At 34.7% G+C, this 25,290-nt stretch overlaps 1 protein-coding gene across 1 annotated transcript in view; it reads left to right on the forward strand.

Moving 5' to 3' along the window:
* Positions 1 to 25,290, forward strand: part of CSMD1 (CUB and Sushi multiple domains 1) — a 1,116,699-nt gene that overhangs the window by 922,837 nt on the left and 168,572 nt on the right. The window contains exons 27-33 of the mRNA XM_069851527.1: positions 437 to 628; positions 1,744 to 1,882; positions 3,964 to 4,151; positions 6,652 to 6,846; positions 12,494 to 12,610; positions 14,798 to 14,911; positions 16,731 to 16,826. Coding sequence (XP_069707628.1) covers positions 437 to 628; positions 1,744 to 1,882; positions 3,964 to 4,151; positions 6,652 to 6,846; positions 12,494 to 12,610; positions 14,798 to 14,911; positions 16,731 to 16,826 — 1,041 coding nt within the window. The remainder of the gene's footprint in view (positions 1 to 436; positions 629 to 1,743; positions 1,883 to 3,963; positions 4,152 to 6,651; positions 6,847 to 12,493; positions 12,611 to 14,797; positions 14,912 to 16,730; positions 16,827 to 25,290) is intronic.

A 25,290-nucleotide genomic window follows, 5' to 3' on the forward strand; every position in this document is an offset into this window, starting at 1 on the left:
ACTGCATGATATTAAAGACTATAAAACAATGTTATTTATATTATGATGCTTATCCTATTGCGCGGAAGACATCAAAGTGCATAAAGAAATTTTGTTTTGATAACCAGAACATTAAATGAGAAAAGGAGTTACTAGCTCTTTTGATTCATTAACTGGGCCAAAAAAAAAAAAATAAAGAAGGGGGAAAAAAAACTTGCATTTGTTTCCTCTCAGGCCATATTTTATACTTGGAGAACTGGCAGGAAGCCAACATAATCATGATGTTTCTCAGTGGGCACATTCTCATAAAAATAAAGAAACAAAGTGCCTTCCTATATTAACTGATGAATAAATAATATTGCCTCTGGTTGGGATGCTCATGTAAAAATATTGTGCTTTTAATTATGAATGTTTAGTGTCTTCACCTTAAAGCTTTTATTTCATCATTCCCTTACAGCTTCTATTGCATCAACCTGCAATGATCCTGGAACACCACAGAATGGCACTAGGTACGGAGACAGCAGAGAGCCTGGAGACACCACCACCTTTCAGTGTGATCCTGGCTATCAACTTCAAGGACAGGCTAAAATTACATGTGTGCAATTGAATAACCGATTCTTCTGGCAACCTGACCCTCCTACATGCATAGGTAATAGGATGAAACATTAGTCTTTGTTTAATACAGATCAGATTTCTTGTTCAATTAGTGGACATATGATACCCATGCTGGACAGATTCTTTTTGCAGAACCTAGTTATTTCGTACTTATAGTTGCTGACTGCCTCGTTTTCAAGACTAAAACTAGTTTTGGATGTAATTTTCTCATTCCATTCCATTCTGTTCCATTCCATTCCATTCCGTTCTTCAAGCTTCATACCATTTTAAAATTGGCAGTGTCTGATAGAAATAATTGAATGGAAGAGGTAATTTAGTTAAAAAGTATTCTTCATTGGAATGGTCTCATTAAAATCTCTTCTATGTAATAATTTAGTTACATATACTGCAATACTGTATTTATTGTGAAAATTTTATTAATTCTCTTATACATTAAATATCCATCCTATGCAATCCCTGGAAGTCTAATGTACTCCAATCGCTAGTGAGCATTCAGTCCACTGTACTAGACTAGAAATGGCCTGAAAAAAATCCTTCTTTTAAATGTTTAATGCAGATTCCAGATCATTATTATCAAGTGTTTGCACTACAAATATGTTCCTATGACTTTGCGAGACTTGGTAAAGTAGATGTAACCTGTGTTGACTACTGTGTGTTTTAGTTAGATTTCTCTTTGATTATCATCTTTGGAAGCCAGATTCTTTATCTGTTTAAAAATAATATTCAGTTTATAATAGCTAAATGAATGTATTTGATTTTTAATGGAGGTAACACCTTTACTGAGTGAATCAAGCTATTTTGTGTTACATCTATGGTCAAAGGAAACTGCATCCTGAATCCTGTACTTCCCCTAACTAAAAAATACTTCGTGTCAATAGACATGGGATTAACTAATAGCAAGGATATATAGGAATCCTTATTGAAATTCATATTTTTATTCTTTTAGAATGAACATTTCCTGTTGGTTTTTTGTATTTTTCTTCTTTTAAGAAAATACAGAAAATGTTTCCTAGTTGGAAGTGGGAAAGTTCTGGGGCTTTTAATTATTATTTCTAAATGTAGAAGTCAATTTACTACTGTTTAGCAGCTAATATGTGCTTGTGAATTTAACATGTGAACATATTCCTATTTCTTTTTATTTTGTGACAGCTGCATGTGGAGGAGACCTGACAGGCCCAGCAGGAGTTATTTTATCACCTAACTATCCACAGCCTTATCCTCCAGGGAAAGAATGTGACTGGAGAATAAAAGTAAACCCTGACTTTGTCATTGCCTTAATATTCAAAAGGTACCACTTCTAGATGAATGCCTCTGTTTAAAAGGATTTTAAATGTCACATCTAAAAGTGGCGTCATTTATCACTTCTTAAAGCTTCTAATTATATTCTCTGGATAAGTCCTGGAGCATATATCTAACATGTGCTATATCATTGCTTCCAAATAACTTAAAATAATTAATTTAGTTACATGGCACTTTTGATATTGAATATATTCCTGAGCAACAAAACTTTCCATGACCTATCAAATAGAAGTCTTTGAAAAACAATGTCAATTAATAGATATGTTTGATTTACGTTGTTGTACCTTACAATAGAGACTTCAGCTGTGGTGGAAATTCTATCTGTAACCCAGTTCTTAAAGTTTTTTACAAATACAGGCTAACTACACATAGATCAGGAAAAAAAGACCAATTAAACAGATCTACTTAGTCAAGTTATAAAAGACATCCAGATAATTTTATTTTTTTAACTTAAGAAAAAAAACAAAAAACCCAAACAGTTTTATTTACTCAATGTTCCATCAACCTGTATTTGTTGCACAAACTTTTAACACAAATTGAAGTCTGGGAATATAGTCACATTCATGTGCCTAATTTATAATCTCTTTTTTAATTAGACCTATATAATAATCCTGTTTGCTATATCTATTCATGCAAATGAATTCTTTTTTTTTTTTTTTTTTCACTCTCTGTCCTAAGTGTAATTTTTAAACCAAGAATGGTAGCAATGATGTTGACTTCAGTGGTACAGTGATCAGTTCTGATTCATTTAGGAAGTGGTGATGGCATATTCAAAATTTTGTTGTGTAGTTGCACCCTTTTTTTGAAAAACAAAACCAAAACCCCCAAATCCCACAGCAAAACTGCAATGAAAAAAAATCCATTTTCTGTCATTGACTGATGCAATGTCCTCAGGTGGCCAAGAAGGCCGATGGCATCTTGGCTTGTATCAAAACTGGTGCTGCCAACAGTACCAGGGAAATGATTTTGCCCCAGTGCTCTGCAATGATGAGGCCACACTTCGAATCCTGCTCTCAGTTTCGAGCCCAGCCAGATGTAGCCCCATTCACTAGAACATTTTCAGCCCTGCCTTTCAGCCAGCTCTCTACCCTACGCAATGTGTGCCTGCACATCCCACAGTCTGACAACATTTCCAGAAGGATGCAATGAGGGACAGCATCAAAAACCTTACTAAAACCCAGATAAACATCATCCACCACCTTCCCTTCATCTCCCAGGCATGTGACCTTATCGTAGAAGCATATTGAACTAGTTAAACAGGACTTTCCTTTAGTGAACCCATGGTGCCTGGGTTGACCATAGCATTATTCTTTAAATGTATTTTAATAGCACCCAGTATAATCTTCTCTATAAGCTTTCCAGGAACTGAGGTTAGATTAATACATTTGTAGTTTTCTGAGTCTTCCCTCACACCCTTCTTGAAAAACAGAATAACATTAGCTACCTTCCAGTCAGCAAGTACCTTCCCAGACTCCCAAGATATATATATAAAATATAATACATCGTCAAATATGGCATAGCATACATGGTTTAGTAAGAATAAGAATGAAAATTCACTTTAATTTATCATAGTTCTCTGATACAATTTGCATATAAACAAAGCCAAGTTCCAGAACAGTGGTCTTTCCACATGAAATTTATGTTCTTAATGGGTGAATCTAACATCATCATGTTTAGTCAACTGATAGCTGGACTTTTAATTTAAGCTAGTTGTCCAGATCATTCCTATGGTCACTTGTAAGAGGCAGCCTTTCTGCAGGAGGTGATTCATTCCATCTTGGGAAAGGTATGTAAGATAGATGGGAGATTATACTTCTTTGTAATCAACTACAAACTGAGCCTGCATGATGGCCTGATAGTAGATCTTTTGGAAAGCTGAAGGTGTTCAAATAAATGCTAAAGATAACTCCATTGAAAGTCAGTAAATATTCACTGTGAATCCTATTTTAAAAGGTTTTTATTTCTGGAGAAGAAAATATGTTAGGCAGAAGATTGGCAGCCACAGTCACAGTAATGTTCAACTCATGAAAAAGAAATGAAGAGGTAATTCTCTTTTTCCTTTATTTTCAGTTTCAATATGGAACCCAGTTATGATTTTCTACATATTTATGAAGGAGAAGATTCCAACAGTCCTCTAATTGGCAGTTTTCAAGGCTCACAGGCTCCGGAAAGAATAGAGAGCAGTGGTAATAGTCTGTTTCTGGCTTTTCGAAGTGATGCGTCTGTTGGAATGTCAGGATTTGCCATTGACTATAAAGGTACTGTTCTCGCTATAATCTATAGAAACATAAAGAGAAAGAAATGTTATTCTTTTTTTTTATTGAGATTCAATTCTGTTTACTTCTGGATGTACTCATACTGAACTGCCAATTACCTCTTTGTGTAGATGTTGGGTTTATAAACTGTTTTCTGTAAATGTGTGGAGGAACACAGAAATCCCCTTTCATGAAATGTCTTTCACGTTATTTCACATATTCGTGCATATTTTCATCTTCCAGAAATAAAAGTAGAGCTAGAAGATGCTCATCAAAAGTAGCTTTTGGAAAAGAGTTGTAGAAAAATTGAATTACTTTTCCCAGTCAGAATGCATGACTGCTGCTGCTTCCTTACTGATACATACTGATATATTTTCCTTTCCACTTTGGTGCTCAATCCACACATGCAGTTTTGAATAACTACTGCAGAACAATATTTGTATTTTTATTTTTAGGGAGATACCTGCTACTAGTCTGAGAATGGTTTACATCGACTGTTTATTAAAGACACACACTCACTTTCAATGTTAGTTTCTTTTCTTCTGTCGTCGCAGATGCTGCCTCTGGCTTGATTGTCACCTCTGCTGAGAATTATTACACTGGTTTTCATCAGCAGAGGTGCTGTCTCAGCTTGTTATTCTTCGTGGTGTAAGCAAACTACATTAATATATGTATCAAAAATGATGGAACAAATGTATCTAAAGAATGTAGAAATAACATGCTAATAAAGGAGACAGACTTTAAAAACAACTACTAAATAATTTTTATATTTAGTCTTCATTAGGTAATGGAACGATCTGCCCAGGGAGGTGGTTGACTTGCCTTCCCTGGAGGTGTTTAAGGTGCGGGTGGATGAGGTGCTGAGGGGCATGGTTTAGAGATTGGTGGGAATGGTTGGACTCGATGATCCAGTGGGTCTCTTCCAACCTGGTGATTCTATGATTCATCTTTCATTCAGAATAATGCATTAGTCTTCACGCTGGCAAGACCTTTCTTCCCAACATGATTGTCATATTGCCATAGATGAAATCTTAGTCTCTTTTTTCCTACCTAAACCTGAAACAAAATATAAATAAAATGGGAATATATTTGTTCCAGGAAGTCTTGTTGGCCTGCAAGGAAAGGAAATGACAAGTTGAGCTGAAGGAACTAAAAAGATAAAGATATCTGTTGAAAATGTGCATACATATTTTCACTCTGTGTGTGTAGGTTCTGTTCTCAGCATAGTCTGGTATGTGTTCCTCTGTGCAACTGAATTTTAAACTGAATGTTAAATGAAATAATAAGAAAGTAAGAAAAAAAAATATAACATACAAGAGCAGACAAGTGTATTTTAAAAAGTTATTATATTCAAAGGGCAGTACATTTGTGCTTAATAATTCAATATTTTATTATGTACAAGAGTCAATATTTTATATAAAATTAATTACATTTTGAAATATGGATATCTACTTTTGCTTTCTGATAATATTCCTTGAGTATTTCATTAAAATACATATTTTATTAAGATTTAATAAGGAAAGGAGGCATGCTGTAACCCTTGATTATTAGTTTGTCTCTGGTATTTTTAATAAAAATTCCTTGCCTCCTACAATGATCTTTATTTATATTAGGTGAATCTTTCCCTCCTAAAGAGTTTACACATTTGGGAAAATATTATTTATAGGAGTAATATTACACAATATTTTCATAGTTCTTTTTTTTCATAGGTTTTTATAGGTTCATAGATTTTACAGGGGCTGAGTTTGGTCTCAGCCTTTTGTAGAAAAGTCCAGTAATACAAATATGTTGGTTTCATTTATTTAGTGATAAAGAATGTTTTGTCTCTAAATCCTTCCTCTTTGAAGATCATCTCTATCATATTCCTGAAAATAATTTATAATGTGAATTATTTATCCTGTTCCTTTATCTGTATTTTAACTTCAAAAGAAGATGAATCAAAACCTAGACCTGTTAACACTAATGTCTATACCCAGTTTGACTTAAAGATTTCATACCTACTAGCTCATGCCAGAAAATAAAAGTTATTTTTATTTTGTCAGCCTTCAAGCTCCTGTAATTCCTAGTTTTTCTTACAAGTAAAGAATGCATTTTAAATGTTTAAATTATTCCATAGTATGGCAGCTTTCTAAACAGAACTTACTGAGTACTGATCGTGATACCTGATTAAAAAACATAATAGTATGAGGCGGTGAATACTAGAAATGGTAGATTTTCTTCCACACTACTAAACTCCATTGAAGTCAATCAACTTTTAGAGTTTTACTAACAAGAGGTAGGAAGAAAATCTGTTGGTCAAATCCTCTCAATATAATTTCCTTGGCCAGATACAATATCCAGAGCAATATCCATGGTCTTCTAGCAAACATGTAGAAACAAAAAAAACCTTAATAAAATGAAAAGTGTAAACTGATGGGAGGAAAAACACTGATAATTATTAAATTTTACTTTATTTTATTTTAATTGACAGTGTATGTAGAGTTACTTTAATTCATTTTAACAGAAAAGCCACGGGAAGCTTGTTTTGATCCTGGAAACATCATGAATGGGACAAGAATTGGAACAGACTTTAAGCTTGGTTCGACTATTACTTACCAGTGTGATTCTGGATATAAGATTATCGATCCTTCAACTATAACGTGTGTGATTGGTGGAGATGGAAAGCCAGCATGGGACAGAGCATTGCCGTCTTGTAATGGTACGTGGTGTTTTCTTTTCAATTTCCTTGTTCTCTCAGTGAATTCAGAGTTAATCACTCCCTGCGACTATTTATACTATTTCTAAACACAAAGCTTGCATTAAAAAAAACTCAGAAGTAAAAAACTATAGTGATATGAGTTTTGGACTACAGCTTAATCATTAGTGTATTGCTTTAACTATTTTGAAACATCTTTATATTCCTAAATCAACATATATTATTTTGTTCATAATACTTAAATACAACACGTAAGGTTCCAGATTTCCCCCTCATGTCAATTTTAGTGGAAGGTTTTGAGATCTGTATAAGAATCAATATAAAACAGTTGGAAGGGACCTTAAAGATCTTCTTAATTCCAACACCTCTGCCATGGGCAGAGACTTAGAACTACTTAAAATTTCTTAGTCACAGTGTAGGAATAAGCATGGGACAGAGGCTGTTCCTGGTATATTTCTGAAAATAAGAGTAGTAGTTCTAGTACAGGTATTTGTTGTGGCCAGTCAAGTTGTTTTAATGTCCAGTGGAGCCACAGCCTAATTCTTAGTCTATATTCCTAAAGAAAAAAAGTCACGTAACACTGATGTAGTGTAGGTTGCTGATTATCCGTAGTACTTATTTGCTGCTACTTTTTTTTTTTTTTTTTTCCCTTAGGGTTGCTGATTCAGTAATTTTGTGGGGGTTTAAGTATTTTAAAGAAAAATAGTGGTTTTTCCCTCCGTATTGTGAATGCTTAGAGCACACAGAACAGCAGATTGAATTGTTTTACTTATAAAGAGTGCAGAATGCATCCTTTGCTGTGATATTTCAATAACTTGAACAATTACATCTTCTGTTGTTTAAGAAGTTGTTATGAAACACTGAGTGTTGTAGAAAAAGAAAAATTATCTGTGATTCCACCTAGCAAAACAGTATACTTCCCATCATATATTTTGAGCTATTTGTGTCCTCGACACAAAATTCAAATTTAAATATAAACATTAATTTTCTTATTTTTTTGAAGTAGAATGTAAAGGTATATATATACACATATATGGATATGTAGTTTATGTAGATGTTTTTATCTATGTCTTCCATTTTTTCATTCAGAAATAAAAGTCTAGAACAGACAGACAAGATGTCTTATAAAAATACCTGTATTTTAACAAAATGTATATCAATACTTCACACAAAATTGATTTTTAACATCCAACAGATGACTAAAATATAAAATTTTGCAGGAAACTATTTGTTTGACATAAGTCATTATATTATTTTATTCACATTAACTAATACATGTAACTTTCTTTTGATACGTTAAAATTGTTCCATATTTATACAACACAAATGCTGAAACAAGGGATAGAGGATAAATTAGTTAGCCATAGCTCTGAGACATCATTTTAATTTTCTGCCTCAGTAATTACAATTCTTATTCCAAGGTGAAAATTAATACGGTATTGAGATTTTCGTGATATCTATTCTAAATAATTCTGGGAGCCTAAAAAAGAAGAAATTAATAACTGAAAGATTTGGTGTCTTGTCACAATTAGATCTCAGTAAAACTAAAATAGAAAATATGCTTCTGAAAGTACTTTAAGTTTACCTACTAGTACGGTTTACTGTGTGTTCTGTTTTAGAACGCACACATGCACTTAAGAATTCAGTTAAGATACGAATGGTTTTTAAAATATCATTTAAATGACTTTAAAGCTTCTATCTCTACTATGGAGTAAACCACACTAGAAAAATAAATAAGTATCTACTTATACTCTTTTGTGGAGTCTTAACTACTGTTTTATGAAATAGTCTTAATTTATGAGAAGGACAAATATCTCAAATTGTGGATTATAATGGAACCACAGATTACTAGGGACGACAAGACCTCTTTGGATCCCTGGAAGTTTTTTTTTACCGTAGCTCTGTAATGATAGCTGTGCCAGAAATCCAAAAGAGTAAAGATTTCTACATTTTGTTACAGGGCATGGTTTTGAGTAAAATTGAGACACTAAATTCAAAGTAAAATAATGATGTGAGCATAAAGTGCAAACAAAATATATTATTTTACATTTAAATGTAGATATCAAATACAGATCCATTATAGAAAAAATATTGATACAGAATTTTAAGGATATGAGTTGTCTAGGAGGCCAGAAGCAAAACCAGGATCTCTTTTATTGTCACATAAAGCTCTTTCATAATATACAGCTTTAATCAATTAAACTGAAAAATATGAAACGCTTGTGATGCAATTTTAGTGCAATTATGAGTTTATTTTACTTTATTTATACTAATAGTTAATTATCACTTTTTGAACTTCTTTAGAGTATTTTATGAAAAAAAAATCACTAATTGTGAAGCATGGAATACAGAAAAGTGCCTAAAATGAAATATATTTACTGTACAGTAAATCCTAAGAATCTCTGAAAATTATGGACTTAGTTCTTTAAGTAAATTACCCATATGACATTACTTCATTCAACTTTATTTCCTTGTGATGTCATTTTCATGTTTTTTTCAAAGGTAGCATTTTACAGTCAGACATGATTAAAACAGATTTCACATTTACCTTGGTAAGAGTTGGGAACTTCCAGTAGATACACCCTGAAACAACAATGAAACAACATACTATTTTCATTACTCATTTTCTGGTCCTTAATGAGTTTATTAAAATATATCCTTTGAAAATGTTTTTTTTTCTCACAAAATCAAACATTACTTATAGTCAAAACTGAGAGCTCTGTTTAGGATGTGTTTGACTACCACAGCACTACACTAATTAATTTTACAGCCTTAACCTGCAACACAGCTTTTCTTGAATCTTTTTTGTCCTAAGCACTCACAGGTTTTCCTTACAGAGGGCACATATTATGTGTTATCATAGATATTATCAAAGATCATATCAAAATTGTACCTAAAAATAGGAAAACACATTTTAAAAGGGATTTTTTTTACAAATCCAGAAGTTTGTAATTAGTTTTTAATTATGCACAAGTGATATTCCATGACTTGAGGATTTTATCCAGTAATTAGAAGACAGACTTTGTGGCTTACTGTCTGGTATCCTCAAAGCAAGAAGAAAAAGACATATAAAACTTTTAAATTCATGGCATGAACTGGTTCCTTGTGATATTTGAGTTTCACCTCAGCCACACAATCCAATTCAGCCTAGTGACTGATTAAGCTTCTCATCTTCAGTCATTGCACTAAATTTTTGAATAATTCATAAAAGCAGATAAGAGAAGACACAGATTGGTAGTGTTAATTGCTGCATGTATAAGGAAGTTAAACTTATTGAAATATTTCAAGTGTGATTTTAAAGCCCAGCTGCTGTCAGGGAGCAGAAAGAACAGGTCTGTCCTTCAAGGGCAGATGAGCCTGGAGCCAAGGTTGACTAAAGCACAGGTTGTGCCTTCACTCATAAGGCACAGTCCTGCAGCACGTGGGCAGGGGCAGCAGAGCTGGGAGCTGTTAACAGCCCAGTGAGCTTGTTGTCCATCTGGACTCCAAGTCCTTCTCTACAGAGCTATTTTACAGGCAGTTATTAAAATGTAGTCTTCTGTATGTAAGATTCCCAGAGTGAACTAATGGTGATTTTCTTTCTTCCTTATAGTAGAAAACAATTGTTTAAATTATACAGTGGTATTTTCCTTGCTTAAAACCAAAAATAATGTGAATATTATACTTTTTTTTTAATAATTTAATGTGTTTATTTTTAAAATAATGCCATTATTGGCTTCTTGGATAAAGTAAGGGTGTACAACAATCTTTTATTCTTGTAAAATCTATAATTTTGAGTAGTGCTTGATTAAATCATCTGACCAAACAAACAACAAAAAAAGTTCGCTGAATATAGCCAATGTAATTACTATAAGGCTTACATTTTAATGCAGATTTTGTTAGGAAGCCAGGCCTTTCTTCTAGTTCCCAAAACTATAGTTCTTATGCAGGTCTTATGAGGAGCGGCTGAGAGAGCTGGGGTTGTTTAGCCTGGAGAAGAGGAGGCTGAGGGGTGACCTCATTGCTCTCTACAACTACCTGAAAGGAGGTTGTGGAGAGGAGGGTGCTGGCCTCTTCTGCCAAGTGACAGGGGGCAGGACAAGAGGGAATGGCCTCAATCTCCACCAGGGGAGGTTTAGGCTGGACATCAGGAAAAAATTTTTCACGGAAAGGGTCACTGGGCACTGGCAGAGGCTGCCCAGGGAGGTGGTTGATTAACCTTCCCTGGAGGTGTTTAAGGCACGGGTGGATGAGGTGCTGAGGGACATGGTTTAGTGTTTGATAGGAATGGTTGGACTCGATGATCCGATGGGTCTCTTCCAACCTGGTTGTTCTATGATTCTAAAAGCTGAGAAGAGCAATACTGTGTTGTCATCGTACAAAATGTGTTTATTCAATATCCAACACAAGGAGATATATTAAATTAAAAATAGGCACTCCTTATGTTTGTTATTTCTCCAAAAGTACCTATTGGCTTTTCCTGAGAAATCCTTGATACAAAGACTTCCTGTGATGTACTACTTTCAGTTACAATCAATAAATCCAACACCCCTTAGCATGCCACATTTATTGTTCATGAGATGTATTTAATGTCCATTTTTTTCTCATGATATGGGTGCAACTGCTACTTATTGAATGCCTGACTGTTCTTAAAGGCTGAGACTCCACTGTCACAGAATCACAGAATCACTAGATTGGAAAAGGCCCACTGGATCATCAAGTCCAACCATTTCTATCAGTCATTAAACCATACCCCTCAGCACCTCACCCACTTGTCTTTTAAACACCTCCAGGGTCACCATCTCCCTGGGCAGCCTCTGCCAGGGCCCAATGACCCTTTCCAGGTCCCCTGTCACTTGGGAGAAGAGCCCAGCTCCCTCCTCTCTACACCCTCCTTTCAGGTAGTTGTAGAGAGCAATGAGGTCTCCCCTCAGCCTCCTCTTCTCCAGGCTAAACACCCCCAGCTCTCTCAGCCGCTCCTCGTAAGGCCTGTTCTCCAGCCCCCTCACCAGCTTTGTCTGTCTTCTCTGGACTTCTCACCAATGCCAAGTACTTCAAACTTCAGTAGCTGTTAAGAGTTTCTCTTACTCATTTTGGTTTATATACATATATATGTATATATGAATCTGAAGATCTTTTTGTTTGTATAATCTACATATTCTTTGGTAATCATCTAGGAAGTCATGAAACCTAAGACAGTTCGAACATACATTCAAAAAGCAGAATTCACAGGTTTTTTTGCACGGTAATGTTTAACTTATCTGTGTATTGCTCTGAGACCAAAGATTACTGTGTTTTGGCATTTATTTATGCAGTTACATATTTTTTCTGAGCTTTTACTTTACATAGATAAATACTTAGACATAGACATATATTCAAAATAAAATAAAACTAAATTCTGTTTACAATTTCTTTCAATTAAAAATTTTATACTTATAGTCCACTATGAATATTTGTAGTCAAGTGAAATTTTCATGCATTCTGATTTTAAAGGAATTTTAATAAAAATTATATCCTGAGAAAGAGCTATTGGGTATATCATCACACGAAAATGAAACAAAAGCAAAAGCACTAAACCATTGCTTTGTGATCTTTAGGTTTTCTTTTGCGGACTAAATTAACACAGAGAACTGTAATTAATATAAAACATTTCTTTCTGGTTTGTTTCCAGCACCATGTGGAGGGCAGTATACTGGATCAGAGGGAGTGGTTTTATCACCAGGTTATCCTCATAATTATACTGCTGGACAGACTTGCCATTATTCAATAACTGTACCTAAAGAATTTGGTAAGAATTTCTTCTACTGATTTATCAGTCATTAATCTTTGTTCTACTATTCAAAGGTCCTTCATGTATTTTTGACCTTAGATTTTCAATATATTGCAAAGTGCTTATAAAAAGTAAATGTATTGTTGACACATAAAATGATTCTAGGATTTTGACCTTTTACTTCTCCCTAGAGTAATCAATAGACTTCGGCTAAGCTATCTGTGTCTGCTGTCCAGGCATATCCTGAATGCTTTCATTGATTACATCATTCATCATTTTAACTTAATCAGTCATTCAAACTTCCTGCAAAGTAAAGTCAATTGTCAAAACCCAAACATCATGTGTTCTTTTGATTTTGTGATTTTCATATTTTATCATGTGCAAGATGAGTTGAATCACATTTAACAAGCATGGGGGAGGGAAGGAAAGCAATTTTACATAAAAATATTAGAAATGTTGGTGAAAAATAACAAAATTGATTATTTCAATACTTGTGCAAAATCTTTAAAACCTGTCAGTTGTATGCAGGGCATGTTTCTCTGCAAAGCAGGATTCCCAAATTCAAGTCCAGATAAATAGCAATAAGATCTAGTCTAGTACTTGCTTATCAAATGACTGAATGCACAGCAAATTAGTGTGTTTGGCACATTCTAAATGCAATGAAACCTGTAAAAGCTCATCAGGTTTTTTCACCCAGGAATTTGGGGAGCTGGTCACAGAAGCAGTTAGATATTTACAGGTTGAGAGCTTGGGAAAAGTTAATTATACTTATTAATTATAGTTCTAATACTGAACCCATGATTTCTATTCTTTGAGTTTGTTTGCAATTTTTGTTTATCTTTTCGCAGTAAGAAAATCTTTAATTTCCTTTTCATTGTATTTTAGACAGTTTGTTCTTATGTTTCAGTAGCATTTCTAAAAAAAGAAGTTATTCATCAAAGTTCTAGAGATGAGAGTAACAAAAATCCTTGAGATTTGTACTACAGGAAAGTTGAAAATTATTCTGTATTTTTTATTATGGTTTTGGCTTCTCTTTTTCCTGTTAGGATTGTACAGAATACAAGAAAACAATCAGTAGAATAAGAAGGTGGCTGCAACTTATAGAAAGGATCCATCAAACCATTCAGTGATTAGATCTCCAAGACAGTATTTACAATTAAATGCTTTTGGACCTTTACAGAGAGACATATTTGCCCAATTAAAGGCTCTATTACACAATATTTTTCATTAGAATTTCCAGTCAAGAACATGCAAAATATCTCTATGCCCATATCAGTAGTTGTGAAGTTCTTTAAAGTAATTACATTACCCTTAAAAAATAGGAGGTTGGACTACACAATATTTTAAATAAATAAATAAACAAATAAATAAATAAATAAATAAGAATTTACAAGAAAGTTGGAAAATACCATCTGTACAGAAAGGGTGCTTGTATGTAGGGTTGTTTGTATGTAGAATCTGGAATAGGTGTAATTTTAAAACAGATTCCTTCAAGGACAATGTGTGGCTACAATGTTGAAGTAATATTTTCATTTACTTGATTTTACTGTTTGATGCTTCATATCTCTACTGCTATATTTAAAATCAGTGACCAATTTGATATTTACCAAGGGTACATGTTGCATAATCACAGTTTGTTAATACACATTCCCATACGTACAGCTGAAGTGCAAATTAAGTGTCTCAGTATATCAAAATGGATCACATATTTATATTTTTAATATTTGATCATTTTTTATGTTCTTTTTGATAAAATAAGTACTAATACAAAAGTTGCAAGCCCAGCCAGTTTAAAACATCTCCCTCAGCAACTAATCATGTGTCATGATAGACATTCCCTAACAGGGCTGGTAATGAAATACTGGTAAAAAACATTCCATTTTGGATATCCTATTTCCTGATTTTCATAGATACCAGGGCAATAAGGAACACAAATTGTTTGGGGAACACACTTTTGGGGGAAGAGTGATTTAACTATCTTTTTTTAAAATTAAAAATAAAGAAATAAGGAAAGCCACATCAGATTCCTATTTCTTATGTTTCATGCAGCTATTTTATGATGGTAGACAACAAATTAACTTGGAAAGAATTCATGCAGAAATCCACTGGTAACTAAGACAAACAAAAATATCTCATTAAACTTGTTTTTAAAGACTAGGTTCTTGTTTTATCTTCCCTCTTTTTTTTTTTTTTTTTCCTCTCTAGTTGTGTTTGGACAATTTGCCTATTTTCAGACAGCTTTGAATGATGTGGCAGAATTATTTGATGGTGAAAACTCTCAGGCAAGACTTCTTAGTTCACTGTCTGGATCCCACTCAGGTAAGTAAGAAAGAAAAGAAATACACATTTCTTACAGAGCTCAGTGTGTAAAAAGTAAATCAGGACCACATTGTGAATATAATTTGGAACAAAATAATTAAGTAATTGGAACAGGATGGCAATGGTAATGGAAGACCCTTGTAAATCTTTAAATCAAGACATTCATATGGAACATATGGTTTAGGCAAGAACTGATCTCTGGGACGAGTGCAGAAATAAATGAAATGCTCATATCTTTATGTAAAGGGGCAGATCGGGTGGTATAAATGTTTTCTCTGCCCCTAAACTCTGTGAATTACACATCTACATGTTCTGAATGTCTAATTTAAACACAAATTACTTGTGTTCACACAGTGTAATTAACTGTATGCAAACATGCACTCAGACTAAAAGCAGGCCAGTTGTTGAGTCCAGATAACCATAGCAAAACACTGACCCTGTGAAATTGTAATTAAACTTATATGGATTTCAGTATGACCAGAATTTCCAAGGTATGCATACGTAATTACTGTGTTCATCTCAAGTAGATATAATATAAATATATCCCTGCAGCTATAATGTGTTTTGTCATATGCTTCCAATATTTAGGAGAGTTTATATGTGGGTTTAAGTTTTTTGCAATCCAGGGCTTTTCATGGCTTCTTGGTTTTCGCTTTGAATAGTCAGAGAAATACTTATGTTAAAAGAATTTAACACATTTGTTCGATTTATAAAAAACATTGTATTATTTGAAAAATTCAGCTCATCATTTTGCTCTGGCAATCCTAGCTATTTGTGTCATAAAATTTGATTAAAAATTTGTTTAAATTTAAAAGACAACTCATCTAAGCAATTTATTGCATCAAACATATGTGAAGTTGAATCTAATGTCTGTTTTCACAGGAGGCATTTGAAAATAACTGGAGAGAGTTTAAACTTGTGATTTTTACTTACTACTTGTTACATATTTGATTTACATTGGTTGAAGATAAGATCCTATTACGTGGAATCGCTACCGACAGTAATATAAAAATAATCTAAGTGAAAGAATTATAAATCCTGTTTACCTAGTTATCTAAGATGTTTTAACTAATACATTATCATTCATTTCAGTAGAATTTCCTAAAATATGCATTGATATAATCCAATGAGAATAAAAACACTTGTCATAGGAATTGGCGTCCTTGCAGTGTAAAAGCACTGTCTGTAGCAACTCATTACTGAACTTTTATCATGACTGTAGATAAAATATCTCAGGAAAGGAAATGATAGGACACTAAACATCTTTATTTATTTTCTAGTCAATATATAAATTTTAAATGCTATTAGAAAGTTAATAGTGTGATATAGTTCATGTGTGAATACATTTTTTTTTGAAGCAATTACATAAAATCAATCATGGATCAATTTTCTCTTTTTTTTTGAAATGTTAAACATCACACAAAGATCTCCTGTGTTATTTTTCAAATACTTTTAATTGTTTAATATGCTTTACAAGACAAGATAAAGGTTTCAGTGACAGAAAAAAATTAACCAAAAATTCTTACAATGGTTTATGTCCCGGATAGTAGTAGGGTTTCCGAAACCAGTTGTTTATTGGAGCTCTTGTTCCAACAGCTGCAGTAATGTCAGAAAGCTAATGTTGTTGAATTATGAAGTCTTTTTATTCTGACGAGATTTCAAATCACCAATGGCAAATTTAATCTTATACCCTGTTATTTATGTTTTCTTTAACTATGGAGGAAATCAAAACTGTGCATTTTAACTGAATATTTGATTACATATTGAAGAGTCATAACTGTTGTTTTAGTTTGCTTTTTTTTTTAATTTTTTTTTGTAGGAGAAACATTGCCTTTGGCTACATCTAATCAAATTCTTCTGCGATTCAGTGCTAAGAGTGGGGCGTCAGCCAGGGGATTCCACTTTGTTTACCAAGGTAAATATGCCTGCTGATTCTGTGCTGGTTCACATTATCTTGAATTCTTCTTATGTCTTAAAGTATTTCTTTAAATACAGGTGTCCTCTTAACCTTTTTCCAGCCAATAGGGACTTCTGATAGTAGAATGACTTCAATCATGTCAGTTGTCTCCAGTTATTCCTACCTGGCCCCATGGACTATGATTCTATGATCATCTTGCAGTCCTTGCAGCCCCAGCTGGCCACTATACCCACGTGCACAAACAGGGCTTCTCTGTGAGCAGCTGGTCAGTTCGTAGCCACTTAATTATCTGCTAGAAATATCTATTAAATCTACTCAGTGTTTTGCCTGATTCAAACGAGCAGGGACAAAACCTTAGAACTCGTTTTCTAAACACAGTGACTATTATATTCAGTTTTGAGCAAAACAAGATATGCATCTTTATTTTGTACTGAGTTAGGTGTAAGCTGTTAAACTGCTGTGGACCAGAGGAAGCACATATCTGATCTGTGATAAAAGCCAGATTTCCCTGAGATTAAAGTGAAAACATGCCAGTGGATAACATTTGAATTGGGCACAGGAAATTCACACAGAATTGCTAACTAAATTTTTAATTAAAAAAAACGGTGAAAATAAAATCAATGCATTTGTTACACAATAGCATAATTCCAAAAATTTTGGGTTTATATTCAGACATTATAATAACACAGAAATAAGGCCTTGCAGTTCTGGTGCAGAAATATCCAGTTATCTGGAAAAAATATTAAAAATAAAATTAAATATTTTATAATTGTATACTTAATTACAGACTTCATGTTTATTTTATACTTAATTTTTGCCCCACCCAATTACAGTTAAAATATAAAATAGAGATTTTTTTTCTGAAAAAGAATAGAAAAATATATTTGGAGATTTGTTCTGTAGTGACAGTTACTTAACTGAGTACTGCATAAGAGCTGTTATGAAAATCTTTGTTATATTCGCTTAAAGTGCTGTTCATTTTATCTTTCTCAAGACACGAAAATAAGAGATAATAATTTCAAAATAATATAAAAATCAAAAAATACAACATATAAAAATAAAATAAATAATAAAATAAACAAAAATAATATAATAATTTCAAGTACTTATGAAAATCTCAGTTCTGGATATGTACAAGCAGCATAATGTTGTCAAAACCATATAGCTATGCTTCAACATGTTTTTACCACCTACAGGTTCAGAGTTAGTTTGACTGAAGTTAGCCTGGATTCTGCATCAAAAACTATTTCAAAAATATCAAAACCTATTCCTCAGTAATACATAAAGAGAGAGTAAGAGTTTGCTTAATCGTATTAGTATGCTCAGTAGTCCCAGTTGATGTTTCAAGAATTTTGTTCAGGCTTTAAGAAATTCTATTTCCTTGGAGAGCTTGGAGAGAAAACTGATGTGACAGGGATTGTGAGGCAGTTTCAGTGTTGAAGGGTAGGTGTCATGCGTAAGATTTGCAGGTCTCCTCCTGACAGAATGGAATTAGAGGAGGTATTATGTGCATGTCTGCACATTGCAGCTGAAATTCAAGAACGAAACAGCGTGCCCATGTCTGTTAGCATGCTGCTAGGGAGCTTGGTTAGTCGATCCATGTGTCTTAGAGAATGAAGTCTTGGCAACACCTAGAGCTGTGCTTACAGGCCAAAACAGGCAACAAATGCAGTCCCAAAGGGTCTCCTGGGGACTTCATTAGGTGCATTGCATACCCACTTGTATCAGAGATAATAAATAATGGTCCATTGTTGGACATGACATGTTATAGATAAATGATATACATGTAAGTCATTAAAGTATTGTACACTTGAATTTTCTGTTAGATAAGTTTAGAGTTGAATATCGTTGTGTCCCAACAACAGACCACGCGGTGGCATATGTCAGAGTTAATAAATAATGGCCCATCGTTGGACATGATACATAAATAGACAAATTACATATATATATACACACAAATTATATATATCATAGAATCATAGAATCACCAGATTGTAAGAGACCCACCGGATCATCGTGTCCAACCATTCCTATCAAACACTAAACCATGCCCCTCAGCACCTCGTCCACCCGTCCCTTAAACACCTCCAGGGAAGGTGACTCAACCACCTCCCTGGGCAGCCTCTGCCAGTGCCCAATGACCCTTTCTGTGAAAAATTTTTTCCTAATGTTCAGCCTGAACCTCCCCTGGCGGAGCTTGAGGCCATTCCCTCTTGTCCTGTCCCCTGTCACTTGGGAGAAGAGGCCAGCACCCTCCTCTCTACAACCTCCTTTCAGGTAGTTGTAGAGAGCAATGAGGTCTCCCCTCAGCCTCCTCTTCTCCAGGCTAAACACCCCCAGCTCTCTCAGCAAAGAGTTAAAGTATTGTACACTCAGATCTAGTGAATTAGCTTAAGCAACAATTCTTAGCCAGCTGGCAGTGAGAAAGTATGTGACTGTACTTAACTAAGCAGATAAGAGGCAGGGAATTGGATAAAAAATGCAGACAAGCAGTTGGAACTGTCTGGCGTTTACAAGATTGAAGCAGAGCCCAAGGAGCATGAGTAGCCAGGAAAGGTGTTATAAGAACAGGACCTGGTGTCAAAATCACTGTTAGTGTGGGGCAAATAACAAGTTGGCACTCAGCCTGCTCACATGCTGGCTACACAAGGGGCAGGTGATGCTGCTAACCATTTTTGCAGTCCTCAAGAGGAGGATAAAAGGAGCTAGGCTGGACTGGTCAGGTCGAGAAGGAATACACTCATGCCTTGTTACCAAGGGAATGCCCAAGAAAGTGCAGCACCTATTGACTCTGACCATCCGAGCATCATGCTCCATCTCCTTTTCCTGATCAGTGATTGACACCAATTTATGAGTCGGTAAGTTTATAAGTTTTAATGTTGGTGTGATAGGTTAAGGTATAATTGTGTGTTTGAACAATAAAGCATATTTAATTTAGTGGTCCTGTCTTTGCACGCTGGTTTCTATAAACAAACATAATACAGTACCCAATAAGCTTAATGAGGTAGGCATTGAACGCTGGTTTATTATATACTTGCTTTTCAGCTTTACTGATTGTAAGTGTTAAAGGAAATTTGGACAGTTTTAAATAATTCCGCTAGGATTTTGTTTAAAAAAATATCATTTTTTATATTGGAACACAGATATGGGTTGACACAGAAAATTAATGGAGAGAACTGTCTCCCTTCAAGAATATTTCTATAGTTATAAGGAGCACCTTGGGACTGTTTAGTCTCCTTCTTAGTGGTGATTTCCATATTTATAGAAATATATCAACTTGATTGCATACTCTGCATTGGATATACCTCAAGATATCAGTACCTGCCTGTTTAAGACATCAAAAGCATCACTTGCTTCAAAAGTTATCATACAGAATTAATTGGAAAAGAGGGGCAATATAAATATCTGGAATTAAAAAACAGCTTTCAGCGTTTGAGTTCTTATCAGACATTTGCATATGAATGATACCTTTCTGTCTTATTCTATTTAGTTTTCATGTAGCTAAAGTGTTTAGTTACTATTTCGTCGCTTTTAAAGTATTTGTAGTGATACAAAGTGCCAATTCTATTAGCTGGATGTGTGTAAAAACACAGTTATGTATATTGTTGTTGAACAGTAAGTCTCCAGGCAAGCACAGTGACATGTCTCATTTCAGTTATTTCTGTGGACTACACTTATTTTTCACTAACTGTAAGAAAATCATATCCTGAGCTGCATCAAAAAAGTGTGGCCAACAGGTTGAGAGAGGTGATTTTGTGTCTTTACTAAGCTCTTGTAAGACCCTGCCTGTAGTATTGTGTCCAGTTCTGCAATGCTTGAAGTAAGAAGGATGTGGAATTCTTGAAAACAGGTCCAGAAGAGGGCCATGAAGATGATCTTAGGGCTGGAGCACCTCTGCTGTGAGGACCAGCTGAGAGGGTTGGGGTTGTTCAGCCTGGAAAAAGGAAAGTCTCCAGGGAGATGTCATAGTGACTTTCCAGTACCTGAGGGGTGACTACAAGAAAGCTGGGGTGGGACTATTCACAAGGGCATGTAGTGACAGGATGAGGGAGAATGGCTATAAATTGGAAGAGGGAAGATTTAGACTACACATAAGGAGGAAATTATTCACGATGAGGGCTGGTGAGATGCTTGCACAGGTTGCCCAAGGAAGTTCTGGATGCCCCATCCCTGGAGGTGTTCAAGGCCTGGCTAGACGGGTCCGTGAGCAGCCTGGTCTGGTGGTCTACCTGGCCATGGCAGGGGTGCTAGAACTGGATGATCTCTAAGGTTCCTTTCCAAACCATTCTATGATCCTGTGATTCTCTGCAGCAGCAAAAAATGAGTCAGGCAAAGATACTTTGTCTCAGCAGAATAGTGAAGCTATTTGAACATCAAGTTTTCTAATATATTTTACAATATATTCTAAGAGCTTAACTTAATACACACATGTATAAATACATATACTGGTTAATGAGCTGGTGGTATTTAAGAAGCTCTGTCAGTGTGAGATTTTTCTCTCTTCTTTTGAAGCATGTGATCATATTTCCAATGACTGCCTGATTCCTAGCCTTTTAAATACTCCAGAGAAAAATGTCTACTCTCACACTGAACACAGTAATCCAGCCTGCAAAGCCAATAATTTTATTTATCGCCCTCTATTCCAGGTTGACCTTCTTCCCTGTTCATTTTTCCACTGGGCTGATTTTAATTTTGTTTCACAGCAGTATGAAACATTTGCTAGAAGATGGAGGATAATTGCTATAGAAAACAGAATGTCTCTGTGATACAGCTTGAGAAGCGTAGATTACCTGCACTATAGGCAAAAGCTAGAAAGAAGGCTAGGAGAAAGGGAAAAACCTATAGTTTACATTATTTCACATTCTGTTTTGAGCAAGCTACAGATGAAATTTGTAGCTTTTGATTCAAATTTACTGGCTGTTAAATTTTTAACATTTTTAGCTGCGTATGCCATCTGTGCCTTCATTTGTTTTTCTCACATGACCACATTTCTTTGTACTTCATAAAACAGGTAAAGGGTATCTGTAACATCAGGCTGAATGGACATCCAGTCCTTCAGAATATTCTGGTTATATATGTTTAAATATGCTAGGAACAATCTCATTTAAAACATTAGGAATTAAATTTTTCATGTTTTTCTTATGCTTGTTTTCTTGCTGTGACATTACCTAAGAAACAATAGCATATATTTTTATACAGCTGAGGCTGCAGCAGTATAGAGTTCTTTCACTAAAAGGCAAAATACTGTCCTTCCTACTACCCCAAAATTTATGGGTTTTTAATGCTTGTCTTCGTTTACTTGCTCTACCAAAAAAATATATGAAGTTGTTTATGGGGTTAAATGAGATTTTAAAGAGGAGTATTAAGAATGTTAGTATTCCGGGATGAGAAAGGTCTATGGAAGAAATACAAAGAGGAACAACAATAAAAAGAGAACATGACTTCAACAATTAAGTTGATGTAATCTGCAACAGGAATAAAATACATAGCCACACACTTATTGCTTAGTGTAATTGGAGAGCAGAACTAAGACCATTAGTATTATTATCTGTATGTGTTACCATGACACATTATGTCCTCATTTGCAACAGGCTTCCAAGAGGCGTGGTCGATGTCTCAAACCTGATAGTGTTAAGAGGTATTCAGACAGTACCCTTAATAGTATGCTTTAACTTTTGTTCAGTCCCAGCTTGGTCAGGCACTTGGACTAGATGATCATTGTAGGTTTCTCCCAGCTGAAATAGTCTGTTAGTGTAGAGGTGCCATGAATGGGTGATCAATATTACTTAAAGAATAATTTTCAAAGTTTTCAGCAAAGTGGTTTAATATGATGTTGTAAAAGGCTTAATGAAGTCAATGGCAAGCTTCACTCTGTCACTGTAGGGCACAACCATTGAACAACGATTCAAGACTACCAAGACAGAAATTGAAGTTATCAAAGCACAAATCAAAGTTATCATACTTCAGGGTTATGTGTGATATTGGTCACTTATCAAACATTTGCCTTTGGTAAAAGTTCTCTCTGCCTTGAGAGGCAACACAGCTCAAGAAGAGATCACCACCATGTAGCTATGGTCAAAGAAAGCTCACTTAGGCTGTGATATTTATGGAATAAAGTAAAATGACAGCTCTCAGTTTGAAAAGGAAGCACATAGCAGTCTTTTTCTACATGAACTAATGTAAATGTTAATAAACTATCCCTACATTTGCTATAGTGACAGAGATAGTTTGCTCACAGGAAAAGAATTGGCGAAAAAATAGATAGTGAAAGGTAGTATTCCCATAAATTGCTGGGCAAAAGTTTCTTCCACACAGTGGGTGAAAATATTTCAGGAGCGGTGCTGGAATTTTCAGTCAGGTCATACAGCCTCTTAGGAAAGTTAAGGTTTACACACATGTAAAGCTAAAAGTTTAATTAGCAAGGGGCTATAGTGGTGACCTCTGTGGGAGGAAGTCATGAGCTACCGTGTGCCACTTAAAACCAGCTTCCTCTGAACCTGGTAAGACCAACCTTTCACCTCTCATCTGCTGAAAGTTCCACCTGTCAGAAGAGCATGTTGTGCCTGTTCTCAAAGATATTTGAGAAAGTGACAACTGCCTTGGGCCAGAGATGTTTCTGGGGTCGTGTGCAGCAAGAGCACCCAATCCCCATCCCTGATAGAGGCTTTTGGTATGTCAGCCATCACCTAGTCAGTTGTAAAGTCATTATATATTTTTTAAGAAAGGATTTAATAAAATAGTGCTTGTACAGTTGACCATTTGATAGAGAAAAGGCTATTAGTCCCAATAAAAGAGAACAAGAAAGAGCAGGCTGGGTCAGCTGAATTCACCTGGCAGACTGCAGCTAGTCTGCAGGTTACAATTAGGAAGAACCATGACTGTGTGAAATCTATGATTTCTTTGTTATCCTTCCAGAACTGCAGAATAATTTCCTGCCGTGGCTAGAACTGTACTCATGAACAAATTTCACAGAGCAACTATGTGATACTGTTGAAACCTTAATCACAAAATCCCATTTGTTTGAACAAAGGCAGCTATATTAAATTTACTGAAAGGGAAGAGGCTTTTTTATACTATGTAAAGTATTTAACCATTTTCAAAACTTGACAAATTTATTCACTTTTTTTACCCATATTATGTAGGAGTATCTTAATTTACTTCTAATGTGTTCTTTCAGCCTCAGATGCAGCATACAATTTAAGCTTTTGGGTCTAAAATCTTCAACCATCAACCTACTGATTTAGAAGAATATATGTTACTCTATCTGTATGACCTCTGACAAATCAATCCACTGCATATTAATATAAAGAGTGTGTATTGTCATTGTTAGTATCATTTTTTTCTAAACCTTCTTTGAACAAGTTTTTCTCTACATTCAATAAAACTTGCATAAACTTAACTGTTATTCTCAGTAGCAACAGAGAAAACTGGTAAAAGATAATGTTGACATAAAAAAGAACTTCCGCTGTTCAGATAAAAAGCATTGGATATTTCATACTAGACTTGAGACAGGATCAATTTCAAGTAGTGTTCTGTACCCAACTTGTCAACATTAAGTTCTAGAAAACTTACCATTACTTAAAACTGCCACACTTAAATAATTATGGTTCTGAATAGAGCAAATGATTGTATAAGGAATAAGAAAAATATAAAGCCATCAATATGAAAATAAGTATATATAGGTTCACATACCTTGTTTGCTAGAATCATGGAATGATTTAGGTTGGAAAAGACCTTTAAAATTATCAAATCCATCCCTTAACCTAACACTGCCAAGTCTACCACCAAACCATGTCCCTAAGCACCACATGTACACGTCTCTTAAATATTTTTAGGGATGGAGGCTCCCTGTGCAGCCTTTTCCAATAATTGACAACCCTTTCAGTGAAAGACTTTTTTTTTTTTATATATATATCCTATCTAAACCTTCCTCAATACAATCTGAGGCTGATTCCTCTTGTGCTATTGCTTGTTTCTTGGGAGAAGAGACCAACAGCCACATTTCTACAATCTCCTTTCAGGAGGTTTTTACTTTACCTAGTGACCAGGGTAGCTGAACAAGTAGCACAGAGGGATGGGTTTGCATGTGTGTACAGGTGAGCGCATGAAAAGATGGAAATACTGATCTTGACTGTTGCAGGCCAGAAAAGAAAATTAACTATAAGGATGTAAAAAAAAATTAAATATAATTGTGACTGTTTATGCTACCCTTAAAATCAGTTAATTTGAATATCTGCCAGGAATAACGTGGGTTTTTTTTCTCCTTTTCTTTCTCTGCCAGTCTGCCTCTTTATTAACTAAGGACCAAATGGCAGCCAATTTTCATGGTTTTACTAATATCTAGATTTTTGTAGTGTACATTTATGCTATTATAATGTAAAACATAGATAATCTTGTACAAAAATTGTATTTCTATCATTTTTTCTGTAAATACTAAAAAAAATAAATAAGCATTTATCAG

Source organism: Phaenicophaeus curvirostris, chromosome 2 (genome assembly GCF_032191515.1).
Source record: "Phaenicophaeus curvirostris isolate KB17595 chromosome 2, BPBGC_Pcur_1.0, whole genome shotgun sequence".
In the NCBI taxonomy this organism is placed as follows: domain Eukaryota; kingdom Metazoa; phylum Chordata; class Aves; order Cuculiformes; family Cuculidae; genus Phaenicophaeus; species Phaenicophaeus curvirostris.